We start from the raw sequence: 12,250 nt of genomic DNA, 5'->3' as shown, positions 1-12,250 counted from the left end.
TCGACTTAACTTGATTGTGTCGAAGACGGGAATTAAATAATTAATAACAATGAAAAATGATTGTCATAGTAATCCTCATGGTTGTCATAGTAATCCTCAAGGTTGTCATTGCCATCATACTGAATGTTAGACGTGTCTCTGCCCAGGGTTCCCAAGGTGAGAGAGGTGTGCCAGGCTCTCTCGGCGCCAAAGGCACAAACGGAGATCCAGGACGCAATGGAGAGGCGGGGCTTACAGGCGCACGGGTACGGTGGACACGATCATTACGTTCTGTCTCTTTGCCAAGTGCAGAGGTTCTCAAAGAGGGGTCCGGTGACCTCCAGGGGTCCTTCAATATATGTCTTGTATTCGTAAATCAATAGACTTTTCAATAGAATTAATCCTCACTTTAAATGTTAAATGGTTAAATGTAGTAAATAACAATTATAATGAACTTTTGACAAAGCATAAAGGCACCATGAAGGGCATTTTGCTGGATTATGTTATCTCAACTTGACTCTCTGCAAGTTGATTTTCAAAAATGTTGAAAATGACTGATCTACAAGCTCACAACGCCTCGCGTTGGGAGCTTGTAGATCGGCTATTTTCACAACATTCATCTGTGGAACAGAGTCAAACTAAATGTAATGCCTCAACTCCTACAATTCCAAGTGCTTGTCAGGGTGGGGGGTCCCCAGTTCAAATATGATTTTTTTGTTGGGGTGGTCGTGGCTTGGTGTGATGTCATAAGGTTGTTTTCTAAACTTGACCTTTGATCTTTTCCAGGGTCTGACAGGCCTTCAGGGCTCTGGAGGAGAGGAGGGGAAGCAAGGACCAATGGTATAGTGGTGACTCCTTCACAACAACGTATTGATTGTCTAGTTCAGGGGTGATGCAACTTTGATGATGGAGAGGGCCACTATATTTCCACACTGAGTCCAGAGGGCCACATTGGAGATCTCTGCTGTCCAGCAGAAACCAGCTAACTCCAAAATGTTAATTTTTCAGGAAATTAACCCATTAAGACCTGGAACTGTGTCATTTTTAGATTTGAGCTAAAAAGCATTATTTTACACTTTGGGCTATTCAAAAATAGCAGATATACAAGCTCATAGCGCGGCACCGAGTGCCGCGCTATGAGCTTGTAGATCTACTATTTTTGAATAATCGTGAAAATGTGTGCAAATCGTTGAATATATATATTTTTAAAGCGAACATTTTTAACTCAAATCTTTGCTTCTGGGAGGTCCCTGGAACAACATATTTGGATGGGGGTCCGCGGCCAAATACATATCATTTTGGTGGTCCTTGACATGAAAAAGATTGAGCACCACTGATATAGAAACATACGTTTTTCAGAAAACTGTTGAGATTTAGGAGACATGTAGAATCGGCTTCAGGTCTCAATGGGTTAAAAAAAAAAGTGGAGTTAGGAGGTTTTGTTCATCATTGATAAGAACAGCTAAATGGACCTCCAAGCTCACAATGAGGTGGGAGGTCAAAAGGGGGTGGAGCCTGGAGTCAGCTAAACGAGCTAACTCCACCCCCCTTTGGTAGAGTTAGCTGGTTTAGCAGAAAGTTTGAGGAGCCAATGGAGTTAGCTGGTTTTGTCAGAAGCACTTTCTAATACTTTTCATTGGTTCAATATTTGTTTGACCAACACACAGACGTAAAGGGTGTTCAATAGCACTGATTTATGACAAAAAATGCATAAGAGTCAAAAGAGTTGGTTTCTGGTTGCTGGTTTCTGCCGGACAGCAACGATATACTGTCGGGCAGACACGTCTTATCTCCGTATTTTAACTTTTTTCGTAAATGAATGCCGTACTTCGCCATTCTGTCACACAAAAGTAGCAAAAATAGCTGAGCTAAAAGCTCAAAGCGTGTCGCAGGGCGATGTGTTTTGAGCTTGTAGATCTGCTATTTTTGCAATTTTTAATTTTACAATCCTGATTTTTTTTTGTTGCTATTTTTGAATTGGAATCCTGAAAAGTAACATTTTATTTCAAATGCATTTACTTATGTTAATTTTACGAACTTAAATACAATTATATTGGACGTAATAAAGTCATTAAGCTACTAATATAGACTGAAGTAATTAAAGTGGGTCATGTTTGCATATTTGGAATTGTAACAGCTGAAATCAATAATATATCAGTATTCTGATATTAACCTGCGGGGAGCCGCCAGTAGCCCATGTATGGTCTAGTTCAAGGGTTCCCAAAAGTGGGGGTTATTTTGGGGCGGTCCCCAGATGATTATAGCTTTAATGTGAAACATTGTTTTTTCAGTAAACAAACCGACATACGGTGTAAGTGTATACAGGGTATCTGCATTCTGCACATTTCCAAAGTGACAATTTAAGGACCTTTCTTAACCAAATTGACCAAATTGTCAAATATTACACAAGAAAGAGGCGAACATTGTGAAAATAGCCGATCTACCAGCTTGCAACGCCTCGTAAGTGCTTGTATACAGTTTGGCTATTTTCACAATCAGAGCCGGTCCACCCTATACGCACACTACGCAGATTGCGTAGGGCCCCGGCTACCCGCGTCTTTCTTTTTTTTTTCTTTCGTCTTTTTTTACCCGCGTCTTTTTTCGCCCCTTTCCTGTATCCTGCTTAGGGCCCCTGTGGAGTCTAAACCGGCACTGTTCACAATGTTTATCTGTGGAACCGAGTCAAACTAAATGCAATCTGGGATCCCATCGTCAGGAAAAAACAGCGCCCTCTGCTGTTTTTTTTTTACCTTTGCAGCTCTGAATCTGTTCTTGAGAGATTAAACTAAATGTAATGTCTGAACTCCTACGATTCCAAGTGCTTGTCAGGTTGGGGGGGTCCCCAGTTCAAATAATAATTATGACTTTTTTTTGGGGATGTCACAGCCTGAAAAGTTTGGGAACCCTTGGTCCAGTTTATAATTCAACCACTGGATATGAGGGTAACGTATTTGTTTTGTCTACTCTCTCTCTCCCCCCCCCCCCTCTCTCTCTCTCCCCAGGGAGCAGCAGGAGACGATGGTAAAGCCGGCCCAGGTGGTCCAGCTGGTACCCGGGGTGCCTCTGGTACGATGGGCGCTCCGGGACCGAAAGGCTTTGCTGTCAGTAACCTTTTTTTTTTGCATTGGCTTGTAAATGTGTGTGTGGTTTTGAATGGTCATATAAAACAATGACTGTATAGCCCATGCATTGCTACTAAACGTCCCTGTATCAGCCGTTATCTTACGTCACATGTCGATCTACAGGGCGATCCTGGGAAGGCTGGAGAGGCTGGAAGCGCGGGCTCTAACGGTCCACGGGTGGGTTTGCACCTTTTACATTGATTCACCCAGACGTTAAGAAGTACAACGCTCTGAATGTTCACGTAGCCAGTGGTGGAAAGTAACTAAGAACATTTACTGAAGTACTGTACTTATAAGTACAATTGTGAGGTATTTGTACTTCACTTGAGTGTTTCCAATTTCCAGTACTTTTACTTCTACTCCACTACATCTCAGAGGCAAATATTATACTTTTACTCCACTACAATTATTAAAAAATGTTTGTTACTAGTTACTTTTTGACTTTTTTGATTATTATCACAAAACATACATTAACCACTTCAGCCCTATATACATGTTGACCTTTTGAAAATAGCCGATCTACAAGCACACAATGTGTCGCGATGCAACGCATTGTGAGCTTGTAGATCTGCTATTTTCAAAAGATTTGTATACATTTGAAAACTTGAAATGGGACATTCTGCCTATTGAGTACTTTTACTTTTGGTACTTTAAGTACATTTTGAATTCCGGACTTTTACTTGTTTCTATATTGCAGTATTGATACTTTTACTTAAGCAACAGGAGCTAGGATTTGACTGTGTATAACCTTATTCTTTCAGGGACTTAATGGAAAAGATGGAGAAACTGGTGCAGCGGGTCCAGCTGGTCCGGCCGTAAGTATCCTCTCGTCACAACACGCCTCACTGATGTCGCGTGATTTAAAAGCAAAATGGCCACCGCGCGAACACGGTCAACGTCCTCACCGATCTGAGACACGTGTGGAGACGCAGAGAATGGCATAACGCTGCATCGTTTGGCCTTTTCATGATGCTCTACACTGTTTTTTTATCCAACAGAATGGATGAAATACAATCTAAAAATGATTACAAATAGTACATTTTACAATTTTAATACATTACAAATGCGCACCCAACGTGCAAGTTTACGTGCATTAATTACCTCAGGGTTAGGTGGGGTCGCGAGTCAATGGCCGCATTATTTTGGAGTCGCGGGCTGAAAAGTTTGGGAAACCCATGCTCTACACCAGTGGTTCTCAAAGTGGGGGTCCAGGGACCCTCAGGGTTCCTTGAGGGGGTTTCCAAATGGACCCTTACCAGACTATAACTCTGAGAGTGTAGAAATGGAATTAGGTTCCATGTGTAGGTCCTTAGAAAGGTTTGAGAACGACTCGTTCTCAAGCCCATCACCCACGGCACGTTCTCAAACGTGCCCACGTGCCCATCACCCAGCACTTGGGGCCAGTGGTGTAAAGTAACCAAGTAAATGTACTCAAGTACAGTACTGTTCAAAATAATTAAAGTACAAATACCTCAACATTGTGTTGAGGTATTTGTACTTTAATTATTTTGAAAACTTTAGTTACTACTAGTTACTTTGTAGATTTGGATTATTATCGCAAAACATACATTAACCAATTCAGCCCTATTTACAGCCCGATCTACAAGCTCACAATGCGTCGCGTCGCGACGCATTGTGAGCTTGTAGATCGGGCTGAGCTTGAAGATCGTACTTTTACTTTTGGTCCTTTAAGTTCATTTTGATGCCAATACTTTTGAACTTTTACTCAAGTACATTTTGAATTCCGGACTTTTACTTTTAACGGGGCATTTCTATATTGCATTAGATACTTTTAACCCACTGATACCTGGAACGCATCTGTGTCACTTTAGATGTCTTTGGCTATTCAAAAATGGCAGATATACAAGCTGATAGCGCGGCACCGAGTGCCGCGCTATGCTATTTTTGAAAAATCTTGAAAACATTTTTTTTTTTTTTTTTCACAAAAACTGTTATGATTTAGATTTTTTTTTAAAGAATCGCCTCAGGTCTTAATGGGTTAAAACAAGTAAAACAATGTGAGTACTTTTTCCACCACTACTTGGGGCCAGACCTGTCTGCATGGATGGTGGAGGATGGTTCGCTGGAACACGGCAACGTTTTTTCCTTCAAAGTGAATCATGTTTGTGTTTTTCCCCAGGGACCCGCGGGGAAGAGAGGAGAGCAGGGATCCCATGGAATTAGCGGTTTCCAGGTGTGTGGCCGCGCTCTCATGGGAGTCACGTTGTTAAATCACCGCCCTGCTTTGATCATATACCACAGCAGCGTCACACAAAAGCATCAAAAATAGCAGATCTACAAGCTCGAAACAGTGACTTCATATTTAAAATGTGCGAATTTTGTATACAACAAAGCTTCAGAGTTTAAAAAACAAAACTGTGGTCTTTTCACCTCAGGGATTACCCGGATTACCAGGCGCTCCCGGAGAGTCAGGAAAGCCAGGCATTGAGGTACCTGTCTGTCTGTCTGTCTGTCTGTCTGTCTGTCTGTCTGTCTGTCTGTCTGTCTGTTTCTATGTTTTTCCCTTCTTTTTTTTGTGTTCTTTTTACTGTTTGTAAGAAGTTTGTGTTTGTTAGCAGTGGTGGAAAGTAACTAAATACATTTACTTGAGTACATTTTTAGATATTTGTACTTTACTTGAATATTTCCAATTTCCAATACTTTTATTTCTACTCCACTACATCTCAGAGGCAATTATTGAACTTTTACTCCACTACAATAATTTGAAAACTTTAGTTACTAGTTATTTTTCAGAGATAAATGATGATATTATGAAACATACATTAACCACTTAAGCCCTATTTTATACATAGGCTACTTGAAAATAGCCGATCTACAAGCTTGTAGATCTACTATTTTCAAACATTTAGTACTTTTACTTTTGGTACTTTAAGTATATTTTGATGCCAATACTTTTGTACTTTCACTAACGTTTTGAACACAGGCCTTTGATTTGTAACAGGGTGATTCTACATTGCAGTATTGATACTTTTACTCAAGTAAAACAATGCTGTACTTTTTCCACCACTGCTGTTTGTAAAAAGTACTGTTTGTGTTTGTTACTTTCCTCATGTTTGTGCAAAGAAAAGACCCCAAGTATCTGATTAAATATACAGATAACGTACAAGTCAATGTAGACAAGAGGTCATAGACCATATTCACACGGCGGCCATTTTGGAATTTAATATTGAAAGTGCCATCCCGTTGCCGTGGCAACCGGGGTGGCAACATGGTTGCTATGGCAATATAGCAACATGGCCGTCATGTGAATATGGTCTATTGCATGCAATTAGGCTATGCTGTCAACCATTCTAGGAGGAGGGCAGATTCATGGTGGTAAATGGGAGGGATAGGTGTACGTTTTGCTGGAAAAACGTCTTATTCTTTATTCTTTCTTGCCATTTGCAGGGTATCGCAGGAGAAGGTGGAGCCGCCGGAACTAACGGTCCACGGGTAAGGATCAGTGGTGTAAAGTAACTAAGTACATTTACTCAAGTACTGTACTTAGGTACAATTTTTAGGTCTTTTTTTTTACTTTACTTGAGTATTTCCAGTTTTCAGTACTTTCACTTCTACTCCACTACATCTCAGAGGCAAATATTGTACTTTTACTCCACTGCAATTATTTGAAAACTTTAGTTACTAGTTACTTTGCAGAAATTATTACATTATAAAACATACATTAACCACTTCAGCCCTATATCATACCTAGGCTATTTGAAAATAGCAGATCTACAAGCTCACAACACGTCGCGATGTGACGCGTTGTGAGCTTGTAGATCATCTATTTTCAAACATTTTAGTACTTTTACTTTTGGTACTTTAAGTACATTTTGATGCCAATACTTTCGTACTTTTACTCATGTAAATTTAGAATTCTGGACTTTTACTTATAACAGAGCACTTCTACATTGCAGTATTGATACTTTCCCTTAAGTAAAACATTTGAGTACTTTTTCCACCACTGGAGGAATGGTTAAATACATGTAATCAACACACTGTAACATCATGGGAATATGACGGTTAGTTTCACAATTTATCTGAAGTGATTGATTGATTTATTGATCTACTCTGTCACTGGCTGTCCCTCCAGGGAGAACGAGGCCACCCGGGAGAGAGAGGAGGGGTGGGGACAAATGGACTTGGGGGTCCCAAAGGTAGTCCAGGAACCGCAGGACCCGAGGGCACAAAGGTATACGACAACAATGTTCCTTCTACTGACTACTTTGTGGAGAATGTACTGTACTGTACCTTTAAGGGTTGCAGTTATGTACTGTATACGGCAGTGGTTCTCAACCAGTGGTCCATTGGGGGGGGACCAGGACCACTGCGAAATTATTAAATTAGAAAAAAACAGGAACCAAATGGACCCCTGTGGGTCTGTAACTCTGAGAGTGTACAAATGGAACCAATGGTTCCATTTGTACACTCTCAGAGTTAAATGAACATTGATTTTACAATATGAATTGAGGTCCCAGAGATACAAATGCCATTAAATGGGGGGTCCGTAGCCTTAATGCATGTCAAACTGGGGGGTCCTTGAAATTAAAATGGTTGAAAATCACTGCTAGAGCCGTAAAAAAAATAATCTTCTCTTATGGGGGTCCCTGGTAAATATTTTCAAATGGGGGTCCGTGGGATAATAAGTGTACATTTGGGGGTCCTTGACATGAAAAGGTTTGAGAACCACTGGCGTAGGCTAGAAGGCTCTTTTCTCTGACGTTGTGTGTCCATCAGGGTAACGTTGTGTGTCCATCAGGGTAACGCTGTGTGTCCATCAGGGTAACGCTGGATCAGCCGGTGGCGTCGGAGAGGCGGGTCCTCCGGGTCTTCAGGGAATGCCAGGAGAAAGAGGAATCTCTGGCACCGCTGGGCCCAAGGGAGACTCGGTAAGTTTAACAAGAGCAGTACTACAGTATCATGCCCGGCTTAAAGAGGTAGTTCACCCAAAATATTCTCTTTTTTTCTCCTGCCCCATGGATGGATACTTGAATTCATGGATATTTAGTTTTTAGTTTTTGTCGCATTCCTAAACCAATAATTTGATGACCAGCGGACCGGTATAGGCAGCGGTTCCGGTAGGAGACACAGAGGAGACTCTTTGTGCCTCCTACCGGAACCGCTGCCGGCTATCCCTTTAACCCATTAAGACCGGGAACGAATCTGTGTCATTTTAAGATTTCTTTGGCTATTCAAAAATAGCAGATCTACAAGCTCTTAGCGCGGCACCGAGTGCCGCGCTATGAGCTTGTAGATCTGCTATTTTTAAATAATTGTGATTTTTTTTTCCCAAATCTTTGAATATTGTATATTCTAAAGCGTTTGGATTTAGATTTTTTTTTTTTAAATCGGCCTCAGGTCTTAATGGGTTAATGCGCAGGCTTTAGTGACTGCAGCCCTGGGCAGTGGGCACCAAGCTCTGGGGGGGGGCACCAAACGCCTGGCAAAAAAATAAAGAAAAAAAGATAAAGTAACAGTGCTGAAATATTGTCCCGGGCGCTGCTGATAAGCACCAGAATTTCGCAAACTATATACGCGGGTGCCGGACACCCACTGAAGCTCATCACGGTGCAGGGCCACGCTGAAACAAACAGCTGTTTCTTAATACAATAGTATGTCTGTGTCTATGGAGAGAATACATGTTTCTTCTCCCTGTTTGACAAACGCTCTCTCCTGTGAAGTGCTTACGCCAGCGATGAACAAGAATTCTCCATGGATGCATCTGGTCGAAAACCTTTTACAAACTGTACATCAGTGTTAATTTTGTCAGCAAATTTTGATTTAGTTTTAGTCATAGACTTTTGAATAAAATTCCATTTAGTTTTTAGTCGTATTTTAGTCATCTGAAATGTTTTTGTTTTTGTCCAGTTTTAGTCGACTAAATATCATAAGATTATAGTCGACTAAATCTACAGTTGATTTAGACGACTAAAATGTATTTTGGCGGTGCCTTGATGCCGTCGTAATGGATGATTTTACACTTGGTTGCATGCTGAAAATAGCAGATTTACAAGCTGCGACGTGTTCTGAGCTTATAAATCGGCTATTTACGAGCTTGTAGATCGGCTATTTTCAGAGCGCAACCAAACATAAAATGACTTGTCTTTTAGTTCTACTTGATCTCTTCTCCACTCGTCCCTCACTAACATTTTTAGTTTTTATTTGTTGACGAAATTGTCAATATATTTAGTCTTAGTTTTAGTCATCGTAGCTCAGTTTTCATTTAGTTTTCGTCAGTGAAAAAAGGTGGTCGACGAACATTTTTCATCATAGTTTTAGTTCGACAAACTCAACACTGCTGTTCATCGTCTTCACCGTCTCCTTGCTCTTCTCGTCATAGGGCTCCATCGGTGGCAAAGGACCAGAAGGAAAGGCCGGAACCGACGGCGCCAGAGTGAGTCTTCATCTACTGGGGGATGCCGGGGGGGGTCCTCGGAGGGCCACACACATTACCTTATTACTTTTACAGTATAGCTGATGTCCTGACCACCAAGCTACCTGTACTGTAGCTAGGCCTGTCACAATTATTAAATAATCGCCTAATTGCAATTATTTGAGACAATCGTTTCCAGATCTACAAGCTCACAACGCGACACGTTGTGATCTTGCGGATCGGTTATTAAGCATGTCAGTCATCTGCCCTGTGCAATTTATGTTCCAAAGTTCACTGCCAAAAAACCCCAGAATGAAATCAATTATTTGTACTATAGTCCATACCCGGTGAAGTGCGCAGGCGAAAGTAGTTGCAAACGTGGGGTTATTGCGCGTCCCGTCGCGCCGCCGTACGATTAGGTACACAATTTACAATTTAGGCATTTAGCAGATGCTCTTATCCAGAGAGACGTACAATAAGCAACTATAAACCAAGCTTACGCCCCTAATAACAGTAATGATACATTTATTTTACTTTTTTATGCCACCCCTGGCTCTGTACTGTATGTGTATGTGTGTTTGTTTTTCCATCAAAAATGATGGTTTGATTTGTAAACATGGCTCTTCATTCATTCATGGTCCTGTTCTTGGTTTTTGTCCCTTTGTTAACAGGGTCTCGCTGGTGCGGTTGGACCTACGGGCTCCAGTGGACCCAACGGAGAGAAGGTCAAACTTGAACCCAACACACACACACGCACGCACATGCACACGCACACACACACACACACACATTATTACATGACTAAAATCATTGTCATTGATTAGACACCGTTACTTTGCAGATATAAATTATTATTATAAAACATACATTAACCACTTTAGCCCTATTTTATGTCTCGGCTATTTGAAAATAGCAGATCTACAAGCTCACAACGCGTCGCATTGCGACGCGTTGTGAGCTTGTAGATCTGCTATTTTCAAACATTTTAGTACTTTTACTTTTGGTACTTTAAGTGCATTTTGATACCAATACTTTTGTGCTTTTACTCAAGTACATTTTGAATTCCAGACATTTACTTGTAACAGAGTACTTCTACATTGCAGTATTGATTCCACCACTGCTAATGTGATTGAAATGTGTTTTTTTTTTTTTTCCAGGGTGAACATGGACCCTCCGGCCCCCCAGGACGCAGAGGTTCCAGAGCCCAGCCTGTCAGTATAGTACCCCATTCATTCTATTTCTTTGGTTTTTCAAAAATAGCAGATATGCAAGCTCGTAGCGCGGCACCGAGCGCTATATCAGTCAACTCATATTTGACACAGTCTGTTTCTGGCAAATATTTCATTCATTCGGCAGCGGTAACATTAGCAGTTGATGCTTCATATCCATAAGAGTCAAACCGCCGGGCTCATTACGTTTATTTTTGGGACACAGTTCTTATATGCCACGATATTAAACACGTCTATGGGAATTCAGAATGGGGGGGAAAGAAACGTGACCCAGGTAGGATGTCGTCACCTTGCTAAACTAATGGCCCAAGTCATTTTTTGAGGAAAATTATATTTTTGCCTAAGTCAGCTCCTCATGACACTGGCCACCTCTGGTAAAATAGCCTATCTCCTAATTGAAAAGGATCACACTGTTCCCTCCCCTTTTAGTATAATGGCCTAACTCCCCAGTGTGACTTAGGCCAAAATGGGCAATTATGTTTTACCTAAGTCACATGTTTTTGTGACTTGGGCCAAAAGAATTGCCTAAGTCTGGAGAAAATCATCAAATCGTTTGGCCTAAGTCAGGTTTAATCCTATCTAAACCTATTTAAATCTCTTATGTTACATAACTGACAGACAGTGTTATTGTTATGTTAATAGTCATAATTTGTTATAAACAATGTGAAATGATTAAGAAATATCATATAGTTTTGTTTTGGATCTTTTACTCAGGCCATTAGTTTAGCAAGGTGACGATTACGTCAGCCTTAGGTGCTCTGTGTCTCGTTGTTGGTTTGCTGTTGTCTGGCTGTTTCTGTGGTTGTAAAGGTGTGTGTGCTGTTGTGTTGTGTTGACAGGGCTCCAGAGGAGAGGCCGGTCCCATAGGTGCTGTCGGCTTCCCTGGAACTCCCGTAAGTTGGTAACGAAGGTGGCGAGGGCAGCTCACGAACTGATGATACCCGAAAAAATTATCCATACATCGATAATGTATACTTTATAATGTGTGTCTCCTTGCACCGTACTCATCCAGCAATCTGAGGCCCACACATTTTACATGTATAAAATGATTAAATATCAATCATTTCTTTGTTTATTTAAGTTATTTGTCATATCTGCCCTGTCCAATTTTTGATTTCAAAGCCTAACAGGCAAACAGAAATATTTTTTTTATTCATAAATAATGTTCAATGCCAAACACACAATTAAATCGCAATTATTTTAGTGACAATTAATCGTCGACTTAAATGTGTAATCTTGACAGCCCTACCCACGGTAGAATGAGGCTTTTTAGTACCGACCACAACTGTTGTACTTGACTGTTGTTCTTTTTTTCCTTATGGCTGTATTTTATCATACTATAGTAGAGCATTTTGTAATAAAGTACCGGTATTCTTTATTATTATTAGTAGTAATATTATTATGTGCTAGTATTGCCCTACCTGTCCCATTTTTGACATACAATGTGTTTTTACATAATTTAATTAAATCTCTCAGAATGACCTATCTGGGGTAAAAGGGTCTAAAAGTTGTTAGATGAAATCTTGACGTTGCAACTTCCTGGTTCC

General features: G+C 40.8%; 1 protein-coding gene across 2 annotated transcripts in view; it reads left to right on the top strand.

Moving 5' to 3' along the window:
- Nucleotides 1–12,250, top strand: part of LOC311040494 (uncharacterized protein) — a 97,044-nt gene that overhangs the window by 65,885 nt on the left and 18,909 nt on the right. For both annotated transcript variants that reach the window (XM_084050808.1, XM_084050809.1), the window contains 14 exons: nt 147–245; nt 766–819; nt 2,982–3,080; nt 3,225–3,278; nt 3,863–3,916; nt 5,242–5,295; nt 5,498–5,551; nt 6,510–6,554; nt 7,195–7,293; nt 7,883–7,990; nt 9,442–9,495; nt 10,146–10,199; nt 10,632–10,685; nt 11,543–11,596. In XM_084050808.1, coding sequence (XP_083906934.1) covers nt 147–245; nt 766–819; nt 2,982–3,080; nt 3,225–3,278; nt 3,863–3,916; nt 5,242–5,295; nt 5,498–5,551; nt 6,510–6,554; nt 7,195–7,293; nt 7,883–7,990; nt 9,442–9,495; nt 10,146–10,199; nt 10,632–10,685; nt 11,543–11,596 — 936 coding nt within the window. The remainder of the gene's footprint in view (nt 1–146; nt 246–765; nt 820–2,981; nt 3,081–3,224; nt 3,279–3,862; nt 3,917–5,241; nt 5,296–5,497; nt 5,552–6,509; nt 6,555–7,194; nt 7,294–7,882; nt 7,991–9,441; nt 9,496–10,145; nt 10,200–10,631; nt 10,686–11,542; nt 11,597–12,250) is intronic.

The sequence above is a fragment of the Gymnoscopelus microlampas genome (assembly GCF_963454915.1).
Source record: "Gymnoscopelus microlampas genome assembly, chromosome: 24".
NCBI classification, from domain to species: Eukaryota; Metazoa; Chordata; class Actinopteri; order Myctophiformes; family Myctophidae; genus Gymnoscopelus; species Gymnoscopelus microlampas.
This window is presented reverse-complemented; position numbering and strand designations above follow the sequence as displayed.